The sequence below is a fragment of the Leopardus geoffroyi genome, chromosome D2 (genome assembly GCF_018350155.1).
Source record: "Leopardus geoffroyi isolate Oge1 chromosome D2, O.geoffroyi_Oge1_pat1.0, whole genome shotgun sequence".
NCBI classification, from domain to species: Eukaryota; Metazoa; Chordata; class Mammalia; order Carnivora; family Felidae; genus Leopardus; species Leopardus geoffroyi.
In genome coordinates, this window is record NC_059334.1 from 78,708,301 (window position 1) to 78,725,959 (window position 17,659).

Consider the following 17,659-nt stretch of genomic DNA (forward strand, 5'->3'; position numbering starts at 1 on the left):
TTTGGTCCTTTTTGGGGTTTGAATAATGTTCAGGTTCTGTCTGTTCAGACTGATTCTGGGTGGGGCTTGTTATCTCTTGACCCATCACAGCGCGGCTAGTCTGACACTGATTTTCGGCAAAATTGTTTGCGTTCGACAGGAGAACAGCAAGGCGTCGGCAAGAGGGCCAGGCCAGCTCCCAGATACCACAAGCCGTTTTTCTCCCTCTTGGACGTTATACACATTTTTAAAGTTTGGGAAACCCATTGCCAAATAGGCTTCCACTGAGGTTGTAGTAAAATTTACCCCCCGGGAGGCGCCTGGGTGGCTCAGTCAGTTGAGCGTCCGACTTCGGCTCAGGTCATGATCTCACAGCTCGTGAGTTCAAGCCCCGCGTCGGATTCTGTGCTAATAGCTCGGAGCCTGGAGCCTGCTTCAGATTCTGTGTCTCCCTGTCTCTGACCTTCCCCCACTCGCACTCTGTCTCTCTCTCTCTTAAAAATAAACATTAAAATTTTTTCTTACTATTCCCCCCCACGACACACACACCCAACACGCACACATATTCAGTATATACCTTTTGAGGCATACATCTACCGCTAGGCTACTCTGTCTGCCTGTCAGCCTGGTCTAGCTTGGAAAGGCCTGGCCCTACCTTGGCCTCAGGCACCTGCATGCTAGGCTGCTTCACCAGACCTACCCACAGGGCCACCGTGCAGAGGGCCTGGCCTTGGGAACCCCTATGGGTTGAGATCAGCTGCTTTGCGTCCTTTGCTCACTTGATACAACGCACACGTGCTTGCACATGTTCACCCACGTGATGGCTGCCAGGGGCTTCAGTTATTTTGCTGTGCTGAGTGGGACGACCACGAGAAGCCAGCACCTGACCTGCCGTCCAGAGCTCCCCCGGCAGCCAGCATTACAACCTTGGAGATGCTCAGCACCTCTCAGAATTTCGGTTTGCCAAGTCCGTTGAAATCTCGAGCTCTGAACATCCTTTTCGTTTTGTTTCTGGGTCAGCATTTCCTTAGGGCTGTCAAGTTGAAGGCGGTGTGACGGGGATACTAAGATCACCCATGAAGACAGAGTGGGGGGGGGGATAGAAACGAGGCAGGTGGTCACTGATGACTGGGATGGGGGCTGCCATCAGAGGGGGAGAAGGTTCTTCTTCTCTCAGGTTTGGCGCTCAGCCCCTTTGGTGTGAGATCTGAGGGGCCCAAGGCCACGCCAGGAGCATGACACAGGTGGAGGAGGTGATGGGCCCGAGGGGGGGCTCAGGCTCTCTAGCTGCTTCATTCACTTAATTGTCGGCGTTGGGAGGATGCTCAGGTTTTTTAGCCAACCTCTCTGCTTTTCAGGACATTCCACTTGAAAAATTGAACTAGGCGGGGGCGGGTGTTCCGACGAAGGCAGGGTGGAGGTATGTGCACAGGCAGGGAAGGGCTGGCAGGAGGAAAGCTGTGTACATCTGAGGCCCACAGGGCTCCCTCGGGGTTTGCGCTCTCTAGCCCTGAAACAATCTGGTGAATGGGAACTATTTTTATTTCCATTTTACAGGAAGGAAACAGAGGCTCAGAGGGGTTAGAAACCTGGGGATTTGACTGAGTAGCTCAGGCAGGAGAAGGGCCAGCCAGGATTGGATCTCAGCTCTCCAATGACCGCAAGTCCCTCAGGCTGACAGCATCCTTTGTAAGACGTCCGTCGAAAGTAGTGTGGAGAGGGGCGCCTGGGTGGCTCAGTGGGTTACGTGTCCAACTTCGGCTCGAGGCATGATCTCGTGCAGTACATGAGTTCAAGCCCCACATCAGGCTCTGTGCTGACAGCTCGGAGCCTGGAGCCTGCTTCGGATTCTGTCTCCCTCTCTGTCTGTCCCTCCCCCACTCATGCTGTTTCTCTCTGTGTCTCCCTCAAAAGTGAATAAACATTTTTTAAAAATATATTAAAAAAAAAAAAGGAGTGGAGAGAAGGTACCGGAAAGGGGATGTGCCCTCGGGCCGGTAGGGGTGCTCACATCCATCCTGTAATTAGACCGATTGGTGGCCCTGCCTTGAGTCTGGACTGGCTCTGCTGCTATTTCTATGGACCATGAAAGCCCTGCCGTTCAGTAGATGGGAATGGCTGTGGGGCTCCCCCCGTGTGCCCTGTGAGGCTGGCGTGAGTGGCTCTGCTCCGCCTCGCCTTCACGTTTCCCTCTGCAGTGGGTGGACCCGTGACATCTCCCCAGGCTGGTGGCACCTGGCTGGGCTTCTGAGGTCCCCGAGGCCAGAACAGCAATGGCAGAACACAGAGAATTCACGTATGTGCCTTTTGGGTTTTTCAAGAACTGGGAAACACAACCTGGAGATCAAAGGGGTAGGACTAAACAAAGCCCCTTCCCCCATTCCCACCCTACAGTGCAATCAGAGCGCGTGGTCATTCCTTCCGTAGCTCCTGACCCCTCTACCGGGGACACCCACCCCTGCCCCATTAAGGCTCATTATTATGATTATTTTTAATTTATTTTTGAGAAAGAGAGAGAGACAGAGCATGAGCAGGGGAGGGGCAGAGAGAGAGAGAGAGAGAGAGAGAGAGAGAGAGACAGAATCTGAAGCAGGCTCCAGGCTCCAAGCTGTCAGCACAGAGCCTGATGCGGGGCTTGAACTCACAAACCATAAGATCATGACCTGAGCCGAAGTTGGACGCTTAACCGAGCCACCTAGGGGCCCCTTTAAGGCTCATTATTGATGTCACGTCCTCCAAGAAACCCTCTCTGAACCCTCAGGCCTGGGTCAGTGTTTTCAAATGTAAGTTTTATAATTATTCAGGCATAATGAGGCCGTCAGATCGGGAGACAAGTGCCCATTGAAGACATCGTTCCTTACCCACAGTTCCCGAGAGGGCACGCCATGCCAGGTAAGACCACAGAGGGAGGCATCCCAGTTGGTCAGGAGGCAGGGGAGCAAGGGAAGGGTAGGATGTGGACAAGAGCCTTTACTGTGGTTCCGAGGGAAGGAACGGGTGAGGGGGGTAACTAGGCTTAGGATCGGCTAGTTTGGATCATTTCCGTAGGCTCTGGGCCACTGGGGCTCTCTGTAGTTGTTTAATGTCTGGCCCTGGGGTGATTTGCATAGCGGGACAGTGGTCCTAAGTGTGAAAGTCCAATAAAGGGAGTGATGGGATATGGGCTCTGGGTTGGTTGCTTTGCAAGTGAAAAGTCTCGCTCATAGACACGTGTTTTACCATCCCCAGGAACTGACTAACCCTGAGAGGGACGGTCCCTCCTGGGTCAGTAGGCAAGACGTCAAGATGCCAGAGCATCAGGATAAAAAGACATGTTTCTGTAGTCGGCTGCCCCTGCCATGAACTCCTGCAGCTCACCGAGCTTGACCCTTGACTTGTCCATCGCGCTGTACTGTCGTAAGGGCAGAGGTAAACCTCCCAAAGCAAAGCGTCTGCGCACAAAAGATGATTGCGGGGGGGGGGGGGGGGGGGGGTGAGCGGGCAGCTCACAGACAACTTTTTGAAATAGTTATATAGTTAATCTCATGTGCTCATGTGCGTTAGAAATAAACCAGCATACCAATGTGTTATTTCATCGATAAAATAAATTTAGAGAAGATGGCTAAATAAAGAACATTCCAGGTTGGGGGAGGATTTGAAAGTGCACAGGTGGTTCTCATCCTCTACTTTGCTCCCCTTTTAGCCCCAACCCCCAGCACAAACCTGATGCTCAAACTTTGTTTAAATGTGTGAATGGGGCAAGCCCTAGGCCACCCAGTTTGTCATCACCCCCACCCACCCTCCCGGAAGTCTGGGAATACTAGGATGGGCCGGGATAGAGCTGAGCGGTTGTTTTGTCTGAGCTTTGTTGAGCAGATGAGCCAGAGAGAAGAAGGCTTCCCCGAGGCCCCACAGCAAGTCAGTGGCCAGGGTCTGACCCAGTCTAGGGCTCCTCACTTAGCACTGACACCACCCCACCCCGGCCATACAGGACTCCGTTCAAGGGCAGGACCCACCCTCTGCTTCTTGGTGGAAACCCCTGCCTGTCTTCTGGCTCATACACTACCTCAGCCAGAGGTCTGGTCCACAGGCTGCACCCCACCTGCAGCAACCTGGACCCTGGTGCACAGAGAGCCCCCCACCCCGGGGAGCCAGGCAATCCTGATTTGGGCACTCACAGCCTCCCACTGTGCACACACAGACCCACTGGGTCCTGAATCTTCTAGAATGAGGTTCCTTAGAGCCAGCATTCAGGCTCTGAGGTCAAGACACTCCAAACGGCCAGGACTCCAGGCCTCGGGGTGTACTTTCCACTTAGGGAGGTTAAGGTCATGTCCAGGGGTCACACACAACTAGTCCCAGAGCCAGAGTCGGAATTGGATGTTCTTTCCTGGGTACCCCACTTCCCCCCACCATGGGTGACTGGATGGAGGGGGCTGAAATGGGCTCCCTGGGAAGCTAGGGAGAAACTTGTCCCTGGGGTGTTCGAGAAAATGGCTAAGCCACCAGAATCCCCCTGTAACGGGCATGGGAGATCTTGGTACGAGGTGGTTCTAGCTGAGAGCTGTGCTCTTTGGGGTTCGATGTCTGAGCCCCCAAAGGCCTTTGCTCTTGGGGTGTCTGGCTTGGCTGGGCCCATGGGGCATATATCCCAGCACACAGGGCACCACCGGGAAGAGGCCTTCAGAGAAACTTGCTGGGAGCTGTTTCCATTTCTTTGTATTAGTTGTCTTTGCCTTTGGCTAATAGCTCAGCCTGACAGAGCTCTATGGGGTTGTATGTGCAGAGGGCTTTGGAGATGAGCTGAAGGCCTGTGGGGGGTGACAGACACAACCAAAGCCAGGGTCCTGCTTAGGGGCGCTGGGGAGTATGGCACTCTGGGACACTTCCCTAGAGTGGCCACTAGAGAGCGCCCAAGGGCCAGCTCCCAGCTGTGCCCCAGAAGGGGTGCCTGGAGGGTGTTTCTAGGCTTGCCCATGATGGACAAGATGGTCCAGGACAAGGTATTTCAAACTCTTTCACTGAAACCTTACGTGGGACTTACATTCCAGGGACAGGTAGCTGAGAAAAGTTTGGGGTGAAGGAAGAGAAGCGGCAAAGCAGAAATCTGTCCACTTGTGCACAGATATCTGCTGACCTGAGATGGTGACCCACACAGAAACAGATACACACATGCATACGTGAACACGTGTATACACACACACACACACACACACACACACACACACACACAGTGCTCACCCATGTGCATAGGCAGAGCAGTGGGTAGGGACTGGTACATCCATTTACCGAGTCAAGAGATGTCTTTTGAGCACTTCCTAAGGGCTGAGTTTGGTTGCTGGGTCCTGTGGGGATACAGGAGTGGGTAAGGCACCGGAGAACACCCCACAGAAACCAACTACTCTCCCGAGCAGAATGTGGGCGTCAGGGGAGGTAGAATCACAGATCTGAGGGTGAGGAGGGAGGGACATTTAGAGGTGCCTTCTATTTGTGGAGAGTTTTATATAGTTCTAGAACTCCATTACAAGTAGGCAGATCAGTTACTTTCCTGTTTCACTTTATAGTTTGCATGACTCAGGAAAGGCCGCACGTGAAGACCCTGGAGGAAACAGGTCTCGGGTCTTACGAGCTGCGCTGCCTCCAGGCTGCTCTTACTGTAGCTGGGACTTCTGTGAGCCCTGGGGTGGAGGTCCAGGACTTTGATGGACCGAGATCCCCAGGCATGACGGATGTGGCCCCGCCACCCCACCTCCTGGCTTCCGGCCGGGGCTTTGCAGACGAGGTCACGGAGTGCACTGCAAGATTCTGCCACGGCCCCCGGAATGAAAGCTCTTGACTTTGTCCCTTTTAGGCAGTTCTTCGTTGCCGGAGACAGCTGATTAAAAATCATCTATCAAGAGGGTCACCTGGGCGGCTCAGTCAGTTGAGCGTCCAACTTCAGCTCAGGCCATGATCTCATGATTCATGAGGAGGAGTTCAAGCCCTGCATTGGGCTCCCTAGTGTCCGTGTGGAACCCACTTCGGATCCTCTGTCCCCCTCTCTGCCCCTCCTTCTCCCTCTCTCAAAAATAAATAAAACATTAAAAAAAATCATGTATCAACAAATCATCAGGCATGGTTTTAATAATGTAAAACTCTCCAATTTTTTAAATTTATTTGGAGAGAGAGAGTGTGTGCGCGCATGCGAGGGCAGTAGGGGCGGAGAGAGAGAGGGAGAGAGAGAATCCCAAGCAGGCTCCATACTGTCAGCGTGGAGCCCGACTTGGGGCTCGAACCCACGAACCGCAAGCTCATGACCTGAGCCGAGACCAGGAGTCAGACGCTCAACTGACCGAGCCCTCCCAGGCACCCCGAGACTCTCCACTTGTTATTTAAATATTTTTGTCGAGACACTCCTGGACACTCGAGCTAGAAAACAGAGCACCCCAGAATGCCAAATCTGGGAGGGATCTGAGAAGCTTCCAGTGCAATCTTCTCCTCTGACAGACGAGGCCTGAGGCCTTGGGGGTGGACTCTTCACGGGGGCCCTCTTAGCGGATCTTCCGGGTTACCCCGGCTGCTGTAAAGAGACGTGGAAACAGGGACAGCTCCGCTCCCCTGAGGAGCATGGCCTGGGACCTGCCACCCTTCCCAGAGCCCCTCGGTGAGCACCACCCCCACAGCCCCCAGCTGTGCTCAACCAGGCCTGGAACAGGAAGTGCTCGGAACCTTCCCTGACGTTGCCATGGCGCCCACGACCCGGAAACCAAGGGCAAGCTCTCCCCGCCAAAGCACCTCGGCCCCTAAGAAGAGAAGGGTGAGCCCCAGATGTCATGAGCGCTCTCGGGATTCAGAGTCGGAAGGTGAACGGCCCGCAGCAAGCCTGTAGTTCAGAGACCGGTGCAACGAGAGTGTCTCTGTTCCACAAGCTTCTCCGGTAAACACACCCGTGGCGGCGAGGGGGCTTGAGAGCGGTGAGTATGGCTGGTGCTTTTCCATCCCCGTTAGAGAAGGAGGGGGTCCCTAGTGACCGGCACTGCCCGGGCTTGGTAGGGAGGGGCTTCGGGGCTGGGGGGGGGGGGTCCAGGAAGGCCTGGAACCCGAGGGACCAGCACAAATAGCAAATTCTGTGACCAGCCTACTTACAGACCTCCTTCGGTTCCTATCCCTTAGTTAAGGGCGAAGAACTGTGGGTTCTCTCCCCTTTGGCCTTATTGGAGCCACGTTGCCAGCACAACAGCAGAACTTTGTCAGTCTCCTGGCGGCCTTTAAAAAGTCCTAGATTGTTCTCTTGATTTGCTGAATAACCCACCCTCCAAGTTTCCCCGTGATTACTCTTGTGGCAGAATACAGAATCTCCGGGCTAATCTCCTGTTTAGAAGAGACCCTTGGGAAAGTTCTTGAAAATGGAAACCTCACCTCTTTTGTCTCCCAGGTGTTTCTTCCCCCCCCACCACGCCCCGCACCCCCGAGGGTCATTGCCACTACCGCTCATGAAAATGCTGAATCCGGTGAGTAGACGAATTTCCCAAGGGGGCGGGCGGTGGGGAGCAGCGGAGGCATGTGCTCACGGCTGTGCCGCCAACGTCGCCACAAGGGGATGGGTCGCGCCACCGAGGACCCACAGCTTTACCGGCTGACCCCGCTGTCAGAGCAGTCCCGCTGCCCGAGCCGGCCACTGTTCCCGTCTGACGCTGCACGGGACTGCCTCTAGATCCCCACTCCACCCTTTCCCATCACCCACCATTTCCAGGCACTAGAGCGTACTTCCCAAACTTCATCTGACCGTGTTAACATCATCACCATCACCGTTATCATATGGAAACCAAGAGACTCAAAGGTTAAATGACTTGCCTTAAGGCCATACAACCCGCTAGTGGCGATAACAAGATTTGACCTTAAATTCTCCATCCCATGGCCCCTGGTCTCCCCACCCCCCACCCTGCTGGTGACTGGCGTGGCTTAGGAACAACTGTATCCATTCCTGGGGGGTCCCTCATGGTCCACTTTTCCTGGCGAGGTTTCTTGAGCCACCACGTCTAAGGTTATATTCCAAATATTCTAGTGCTCCCCTAAGGAAACTGCTGAAAGGGTCGCTCAGTCAGTTAAGCGTCCGACTTCGGTTCCGGTCACGATCTCACGGTTCGTGAGTTCAAGCCCCACATCGGGCTCTGTGCTGGCAGCTCAGAGCCTGGAGCCTGCTTCGGATTCTGTGTCTCCCTCCCTCTCTCTCTCTCTCTCTCTCTCTCTCTCTCTCTCTCTCTCTCTCTCAAAAATGAATAAACATTAAAAAAAAATTCTTTTAAATAAAGGAAACTGCTGAAGCCCTAGGACCTCAAGGAAATGTCTCAGTAAAAGTCTCTTCCCAGTGGCCCAGCCGTCCATTCCTGAGCACACACCCAAAAGAATTGAAAACAGGTGTTCAAACAGAAACTTGCACACAAATGGTCACAGCAGCATCGTTCACAGTCACCAAAAGGGGGAAACAACTCAAGTGCCCATCAGGTGACGAATGGATAAACACAATGCAGTCTCTACGTACGACGGAATATTATTCCCATTCGGGGAGTGAAATTCTGACACCTGCTACAACAGGGATGGACACTGAAAACACTACGAGAGAAGCCAAGCCTAAAAGCCCACACAGTGTATGATTCCACTTGTGTAAATATTCAGAATAGCGGATGCACAGAAGCAGAAAGCAGATGAACGGTTGCCAGCAGCTGGGGGAGGGGAAGTTGGAGTGACGGCTTAATGGGTACGAGATTTCCTTTTGGGGGAATGCACATGTTCTGAACTGGATAGCAGGGGGCGCCGCGTGGCCTCGTAAACGGACCAACTGCTACCGAGGTGTATGCCGTAAAATGGTGAATGTTCTGTTTTGTGTATTTTGCCACAATAAAAAGCAGTCCCTACCTAGGATCCCCTCAGTTTGTTAACCTCTCAGAATCCCGCGTGAGGATGAGCATTTAAGGAAGTTTCTGGACACATCATCCTGTCCTTGCTTGCGGGTTCTTCAGAGCTACCTGCAAAGAAAGCATCTCTCTCCCCGTTGCCTCTGGCACCTACTGGCCTAGATTCTAAAATTCCCAATGACTTGGTACCTGGAAATCTTCTGTCTCCTGAATGCGGTGTTTGCCTGGAGAGGATGGCTCCTGGCCACGTTTGAAAGTTGACCAGTGTCGTCACATGTGTCTTGACTTCCCTTCTGCTGCACAATTTGGAAAACCTGGCGCGTGAGTGAGGTTAAAAAAGGATTTTCTCCCTTCCTTTGCTTCCGACAGCAGCGCAGAGCTCGGCTGGAACGCCGGATGGTTGGCTCAACAAACCGGTGGCGTTTTCCCTCAAAGCCCTTCTCCGGAGACCTGCTGGGGCTTTCGCAGAGGTGCAAGGCTTTGAGCGTGGACCTTGATGAGGCTCTGAAGAACCCAGACAGGTAGGGAGATCGAAGGCCCGTGGCCGGGAATGCCCTGTGGGGGAACTGCGTTTCTGAGAAGTGCCCCACAGGTGGGTCGCTGGGTTATCTGGGCTGCCGTTGGGACCATCCTTCAGGACGGACTACTTCCTCGGAGGAGGTCTGTCGGTGTGACAAAAGCACGGACAGAGACGGGCCTTTTTCTTTTTCTTTTCTAGATTTTTCTTTTATATTGGGAGCTTTGGACCCTAAAAGGATTCTGTTGTGTTTATCAACGGGGCTGTTGACAAAGGAGACTGAGCTAGTCTTGGCTGCGGGTCTGACCCAAACTCATGAATGGGCATTTCCACCGGGTCCTGGCTCCCCATGTGTGAGAAGGAGGCTCCTCCCTCGTTCCCAAGGTGTTCTCACAGCAGGCTGGGAGCGTTACTTCTCCATGTGACAAGTTCTTTCCGGCCTGGCCTGGGACATGGAGCTGGACCCTACTGCAGAGGGACTACTTCGCTTCCCTGGTGCTTTGGACATAAGTGGGCCACTACCCTCCCTGGGCTGACAGTACCTGCCTTCTGAGCACACGGTCGAAACTTCCCGAGTGTGGCCTGTACCCCTGGGCGGCACCTGGCACAGAAGAGCTGTTTGTTCCACCTTCGCCGAGCGAGTGGCCAAATCCTCCCTTTCTAGACCCCCCGGCCAGCCCTGCTCCAATACCCCAGCCCCTCACAGGTGACCATACGTTACACACATTTGGATAAATCAGATCCATCTGTGTTTGGTGCCTCGATTCTCTGATGACCCCGGCTTAGAAAAATCGAGTGCTGTGCGTTGCTGTGTTTGGCGTTAGCCTTCAGCTATCTTGAACTTATTTTGTATTTATTTCATATTTTGTTTGGGTAGGCGTTTGAAGAAGTCTTAGAGTCACAGGCCCTTGTGTTCCTCAGTGCCAAGGCCAGGCTGGGGAAGCAGGCAGTGGAGCTGGGCCTGGGAATATAAGCAAACTGATCCTGAAAACCGACGAGGGCAGCCGGGCAGCAGGAGCAGAAGTCTCCAGAACTTGGTCTGTGCGATCGCTGAGCTGAGCTTCAGGTGGTGGCCTGAGAGGCAGGGCACAGAAACCTGAGGGTGATGGCAGTTGCTGCTGGGTTTTAGGACTACGAGAAACAGCCTATCAGACAGGGTTAGAATTCCTTCTCTTCCATTTACTAAGCTGTGTGACCTTCAGCCAGTGGCTTAACCTCTCTGAGCCTGTTTCCTCATCTGTGAAATGGTGACCACAGCATCTTCCTTGAAAAGTTATCTTGAGTGTTAAATCAGACAGTTCACTGAACAGGCCGAGCACGGTCCTAGCACGTGCTAGATGATCCATTAATGGAGTTTTATCTCGATAGCCCGAGCAACCGTTTTGGTTACTGGTCCTGGTGATTTCATTCTGGGGTGTTCAGCCCTGTGCTCTGCCAGCCAGCAGCCCCATTTTTCATTCTGCCTTGTACCACCTTCCCCAAAGCAAGACACCATGCCTACTACACACAAGCGACACGGCGGGCCTCTCTCCTTGGTGATGCGAGGAAGCTGTGGGTCCAGAGGCCAGGTGGGGCAAGGAGGCACTCCGGGAAGGCTCATCACTCATGTACCCGGCGGTCAGTTGACCGAGGCTCAGCTCACATGGGCGGTCGGGCTCTTCTCCATGAGCCTCTCGACTTCCTCCGGAGACAGTGGACTCACCAGGGCGTGTTCTCGTGCTGGTGATGACAGAGGACAAGAGGCAAGCCCAGGTGCACAAGTGCTTTCCAGACCTTCAGCTACATCACGTACACTAACACCAAGGCAAGACGCGTGGCCAGACTCAAAGTCAAGGGGCAGGACGTCAGGAGTTTTGCAAGTATTAAGCCAAAAGCCTTTTGAGTGGCTCACCGCAAGAAGTCCTTATGTCCATAAGATCTGTAGAGAATTTCCCCTTCTTCCTCTCTTATTTCTTCATCACGACTGCGGGAACTGAGTCCCCAGCCTAATGGCGTGTCTCCAGAATTTCCGTGTGCTACTTCATCCCGGGCTGTCTAGTCCCAAAGGGTGACGAGGACAACTCATGCCATTTATTCCATTAACTTTCCAATGGTCCTAAAATCAACCTAGCCCTTGAAATTTGCGGAGCCCACATGGTAAATGGTATACCTTGGCAAGCACCCATGACACCAGGCAAAGGCAACGTGGTTATTTCTGTTGTCTGGCTCAGCCGACGACAGTGATGTCTGTGAGAGTAGGTGAGCTCATGGGCATTGCCCACAGTTTCCAAAGTCCGTTGCCTCACTTTGAGATCACAGTCTGAACCCCTGACCTTGACCAGCGCTTCCCAGACGTGTGACCAAAGCCACCAGAAGGATCGAGGCTGGCTTGGGTCAGGTCCACTACTCCTGTTGGATAAATACCTCAAGCTCTCACTGCCTTCCTGGGGCTGAGTCACTGGAAGCCAACTTCCCCACTTGGAAAGGGCAGCATGTGGTCAATATTATTCTGGACGCAGGTTCCCCCACCCAAGCCCCCTCCGTGAACCCTGGCCCACGAGGGTTCTTGGAACCATTGGAAAAACAGCATGGCAAAAGTGACACTGACCATATGCGGTCATCAGGCGCCCTTTGGCTGGTTGGCCTTCTTAGCCATGCTGAGGAGCGTGGGCTTTCCCCGAGAGCCCTGGGGAGACACTGAAGGACTCCCGGTAGGCGACAGGCAAGAGTAGATGTGCGTTTCACGTGGTTCTCAGGCTGCAGCCTCAGCTCTACACCCGAGGGGAGCTCCCTGGAGACTGGCGGTGATTACAGGGTGATAATCATGGCTTGGGCGAAACTCACAGCAATAAGGGGAAAGAGAGAGGGATGAATTCACAAGATGTTTGTCAGATCTAGGCAAGCAATCAGATGTGACAACATTTAGTACGCGGGCCTGGACAGCTAGAGGCTGGTGGTGCCATTTGCCGGAGAAGGAGCAGGGCTGGTTTGGGGTAAAACCTGAGTTTGGTTTTTGGAGACATTGAGACTGGGGCATGCATGACCCCTAAACAGAAGTATTGGTAAGTAACTTGGTAAGTTATTGGTAAGTGACTTCCCAGAAATGCCCAGAACCCTCCCTCCCTTTCTCTAGCAGATATTTGTTGAGTACCTACTCTATGCTACTGGACATTATTTTAGACCCTCAGCGAAAGAGGAGTCATGCAGGCAACCAGATATAACCTCAAATACCTTCGTGGTAAAGCCTCCCCGCAAACTGAAAACAGGAATCGAAATTCGGAGCCAGCCATCAGACAAAGCTTATCGTTTGCCAAACCGGCAGTCAAATGGTGACCTAAGGAAACTCTTGAGGGCCAAGATATGATAAGACAGCTTAATAGGTGCTTTGAGGACACTCACACTAGAACGATACATGTTGCAGCTGGAGAAAACCGTCAGTATTAACTCCAGAATTTTTTGTTTGCCTTTTCCCTTGAGGTTATGCGTTTCACAAATTCAGAAAATTTTCTCTGAGACCTCGAAGAACAAGCCCGTCCAAAGCAGGGAGGCAGGTGAGTGCTTGTCGCCAGTGGACTCCATCAGAATTCTGCTGCGTTCAGGGCCAAGTGGTTTCTACGGAAGGAAACCCACTGATAGGCCAGGTTCCTGGTCTCTGAGTTTCAGTTTCTGCCATTGCACACTGTCTAATGTCACATAGGCTCTGTAAATATTTGTCAAATGCGCCGTGAAATGATGCGTGAAACCAGGCTTGGCAAACATATTTTCATATGCTAATTGGTCACAGTCGAGACAGACATGCCGGTGTAAATAAATAGGCTTTGGATCAGTAGACTAAACAGAAACTCCATCAAGGATGGACAGTTCTTTCTTCTCTGTCCCTTTCAGCTCCAACCAGTCATGACCTGGACATCACATTTGCACGGGTCCAAGAGGACTTTTTCTGATTTAGAATCAAGAACCAGGCTAGGTCTGTCCAGCTGGGAAAAGGCTCACTGAGCCTCATCAGGCCTGGACAGGTCAGGTCCTTAAAGGAGTTTTTGGTTTTTTTTAGATAAAGCCCACCCCACACGAAAGCTGCCTGAGGTCAGAGCCAGGCTCCTGCCCCAGGACAGGCCAATCGATTTCTTCTCACCTCTGGGTTCTGGTTGACTTGAGGCCCTGAGGAGTAGTCTGGGGCCATCTCCTGGCTCAGAGAAAAGAGTTCTGGGGTGAAGTGTGATGCCTGCTAGGCATGGGCCATCGTGAAAGCAAAAGTGGGTGTCCGGTGAGGGCACACGCTTTATCCACAAGTCTGCTCCTGCCTGAAATCACCCAAAACAGAGTCGGATTCTTTCTAGCCCAGCACCACCAGACCGTTTCCCAAGGTGACCCAAGATTTGAGACGCGAGCCCACATTCTGAACCGCAGCACAAAACAATACCATAAAGTTGGTGAGTGACAATGTTAGTGACAGGAGAGGAAACAGGTGCCCAAGCTCACACAGTCAAGATAACGGCAAGGTCAAGAAACAAGTCGATGGGGGCTCATGGCCCTCGAGGTCCCGTCTAGACCTGAGCTTTCATCATCTCTGTGCTAACAGGAGTCCAGCCTGCAGAGGCCTCCTGCCCACAGCCTCTCATGCCTCACCTGGCCGGGTATCCTTGGGTCTTCCCATCTGTCCTCCCATCAAGGTCTCTCTCTTTTTCAATTTTTTAATTTTTTTTAATGTTTTGAAATGTTTATTTTTGAGAGAGAGACAGTGTGAGCAGGAGAGGGGCAGGGAGAGAGGGAGATACAGAACCCGAAGCAGGCTCCAGGCTCTGAGCCGTCAGCACAGAGCCCGACGCGGGGTTCGAACTCACGTGCCGTGAGATCGTGACCTGAGCCGAAGTCGGACGCTCAAACAACTGAGCCACCCAGGCGCCCCAAAGCCTTTCTCTTTTTAATCACCTATACTATAAGCATGAGATAAAGCCCCTTGCATAAAGCCCCCTACAGTTTGCAAAAGCTTCCTTTACCTTATAATCTTGTCCCGCCCCTGTAGCGGGGTTTTCCAGTGGTCCCCATTCCAAGGGAGGCTCATGAGGACTCTGCCTCCTGGTGATGGGACTTTGAGCTGCACTTTGCTGTCGCCTTTCAAGTGGGTGAAAATTAAGCACCCATACCCAGTAGCTTCAACAGGGGACTGGGTAGTGAGATCGCTTCGCAGGGGATATTTGCCAATGTCGGGAGACATTTTGGGTTGTCACAACTTAGGCGGGGGAGGGTGCTACTGGCACCCAGTGGGTAGAAGCCAAGGATGTGAAATAACCTACAGTGAACCGGACAGCCTCCCGGGAGAGAATTATCTGACCCCAAATATGATCAGTGCCAAGGGTGAGACATACCGTAATGGGAAGTTATGGGGAGGCCCCCAAGAATATCCCAACCAGTGTCCCTTCCCCATGAAGCCTTTCCAATTCCCCAAGTAGAGGAAAGCGCATGTCCCTCTGGAGTCCTACAGCTGTTGGTCAGCTGCTCTTAGCCACTTCTCTCTTTCTGTGTTGCCTTGTAATTCTGCTTATTATATCCCCCTGGGGCAAGTGCCCCGAGGCCCACGCTGCCTTTTTGTTTTCTTCCTGGAGGGCCCAGCAAAGCCGCTGCCCATCTGCTCAGTGACTGTGACTGAATGGAAGGTGGGGGGATTGACACGTCTCTTGGTAGGGACGCCGTGGAAGCATTTACTCAGCACTGTGTTCTCTCCTCAGACGTGATTCTCGAATGTCTGGGCTCCAGATGGGAACTCCATCAGCCCCAGCTTTTCCAGTCCGAGACCTTGAGCAAGCTCTACCTGATGGCGCTGGCTCAGAGCACCAAGAGGCCCACAAAGGAACTGGAGAGTCTTCTGCGAGGTATCTTCTCCCTGGCACCCAGCACTGAGCCCCAAATGCCCTCTGGTCTGAGGCTCCCCAGCTTTGAGTTTGGTCATCTGTTTCGAGACCAAGGCCACTCTGGCAGATAAGAGCAAGGCCCGTGGTGTGACCTCATCACAGGATTTAACCTCAGTCTCTGGCTATAAAATGGGAATAATAAATAGTTCTCACTATGTTCCTTTGAAGCCTAGAGAAGAAGGTAATACCTGTGAAGTTCTAGAACAATGCCTGGCATATATTGAGCACTCAGTGAAGGTCAGTTATTTTTCTCGTAACAACCCAGTCCTGCCAGCTGAGGTGGAGACTCTCCCTGCTTCTTTGAGAAGAACAAACGGTGGTGTGGAGTCTCCTGATGAGACTTCTGGAAGGAAGGCATAGTTGTCACATCTGGCCCGATATGCTGGTTAGAGGTTTACATGTCGTACGTCGATGTTATGTTTCCTTTGCTTTCTCTTTTCCTAACTTCACGTCATTCCATAACGTATTCAGGCCATCTCTTTCTTTCTTTTTGTCCTTTTCAACCCTTGTAGTCCCCAGGCTCCCCTTCTGTGTCCCCTAAGTCCTTCTCCAGATGCACTGCCTTCTTTGGGCGATAAAGTTTGGCATCGCTTCAGGACGACTCATAAGCAGGGACCATGGAAAAGTTCAAGGTTTCCAAAGGCAGCCAGCATGCCAGTCAGGACAGGACTGCAACTTCCAGGATGTGGCAGCAAAGTGCTGTTATTCTCCGGCCAGACAGCCTGGCTGAGCCCCCAGCTGCTGCCACACCCTGAGCCTGGAGAGAGGGCCTGGCCAGGAGGCCTCTGACTCAGTCCTTCCTCGCAGAGCTGGGAGCTGAGAGCAGGCTGCGGCATTCCCCCAGGACGGTGACGTCCCTCACGCGCACTCACAATCTTCCCTACTCTTCCCAAGTGTCTGTCCCAGTGTCTTCGAGAAAGGGACTGAGTCCTCCTTCCGTGTCCCCTGTGTCCGAGTCAGAACACTCACGAGGCACCCGGGGAAAGACCACGGAGACCCAGACATGAGTGCGTTGAAAAGCAAGAGAACGTGGGCGCCTGGGTGGCTCTGTCGGTTAAGCGTCCGACTTTCGCTCAGGTCATGATCTCATGGTCTGGGAGTTCGAACCCCGTGTGGGACTCTGCGCTGACAGTGTGGAGCCTGCTTGGGATTCTCTCTCTCTCTCTCTCTCTCTCTGCCCCTCCCCTGCTTAGGCTCTTTCTCTAAAATAAATACACTAAAAAAAAGAAAGAATTGGAAACAGAAAATGGAATGACTATTAATGCTGTGGTCTTTGATACGTCTAGAATGATCTCGCTGACAAGACTGGGCCCTGTGAAGACAAGCCCCCTGCTAGAGGCTGGGCCTGACTGGGGGGCGTCAGGGAAGGTGCAGAGATGAATCCCCACTGCCCGGACTGTCACAACTTTCCGGGGTCTCTTCCCAGGCACGAGCATGTGCACCAGGCCCTGGGGACCATGTTCACATGATGCTCAGTGGACACGGCTACCGGCCTTTGTGCACCTGGGAAAGCAGGACGCATCTCACAGTACACGGCTGGTCTCATGACCCCTGCTTCGGGTTCCTGAGAACACCCACACTGCATCCTGGAGTGGTGGCCTGTGTGGAGAGGCAGCCCCCTGCGAGCACCCCTGTACTGGCCACACACAGCTGTCCTAGCTGCTCACTTTAAAAAAAAATAATAATTAGAAAGAGAGCATGTGAGTGCAGAGCCTGATGCGGGGCTCAACCTCACGAACCACGAGATCACGACCCAAGCCAAAATCAAGAGTCGGACGCTTTAACCGACTGAGCCACCCAGGCGCCCCCAGCTGCCCATTTTTGTCCCACCGAGAGTCCCGGATTAGCTGTGCTTTGGCAGGACATGCTTCTTCTCTAGGAAGAACCCCAAGGAAGAAACAGTGCTCTTTTCCTGAAAAGGAACCACCTTGGTTTCAGAGAACCTCAGAAGCACACGATTCAGCTATGACTTTCCTATTCGATTTTGAGGTTCTACATAAAACAGAGGGAAAGTTGAAGTTCTGTCTTCCACTGGCTCTGACCCAGCCAATGATATTCCTTCCTTCCTTCAACAAATGTCAAGTGCTTAACCCCTCCTAAGCATGGTCCTCGGAACTCTGTCAGGAGGTTGGGGGACAGACAAGCCAACCCAAAATGATGATAAAGCCCAATAAATAGCATGACCCATGATGATACGAACTGCCACTTCCGGAGTGCCTCGTCGGTGCCCGGCACCCGTGCAGCCATCCCAGCCAGTGCCCCCAGTGGAGGTGGACAGAATGCAGCGTGCAGGCGAGAGGCGGCGCTGAAATCTGGAGAAAAATGATTCAGAGAAGAGAACAAGGCTCAATAAATACTTGCCAAATGGAGCCTGAACAGAGCCAGGTGCCGTGAGCGTGGTG

At 52.9% G+C, this 17,659-nt stretch overlaps 1 protein-coding gene across 2 annotated transcripts in view; it reads left to right on the plus strand.

The window, feature by feature from the left end:
- Positions 1 to 6,260: 6,260 nt before the first annotated feature.
- Positions 6,261 to 17,659, plus strand: part of BTBD16 (BTB domain containing 16) — a 46,470-nt gene continuing 35,071 nt past the window's right edge. For both annotated transcript variants that reach the window (XM_045439736.1, XM_045439737.1), the window contains exons 1-5: positions 6,261 to 6,911; positions 7,373 to 7,448; positions 9,225 to 9,373; positions 12,826 to 12,899; positions 15,075 to 15,218. In XM_045439736.1, the coding sequence (XP_045295692.1) occupies positions 7,431 to 7,448; positions 9,225 to 9,373; positions 12,826 to 12,899; positions 15,075 to 15,218 (385 nt within the window). In that variant the 5' untranslated portion in view covers positions 6,261 to 6,911; positions 7,373 to 7,430. The remainder of the gene's footprint in view (positions 6,912 to 7,372; positions 7,449 to 9,224; positions 9,374 to 12,825; positions 12,900 to 15,074; positions 15,219 to 17,659) is intronic.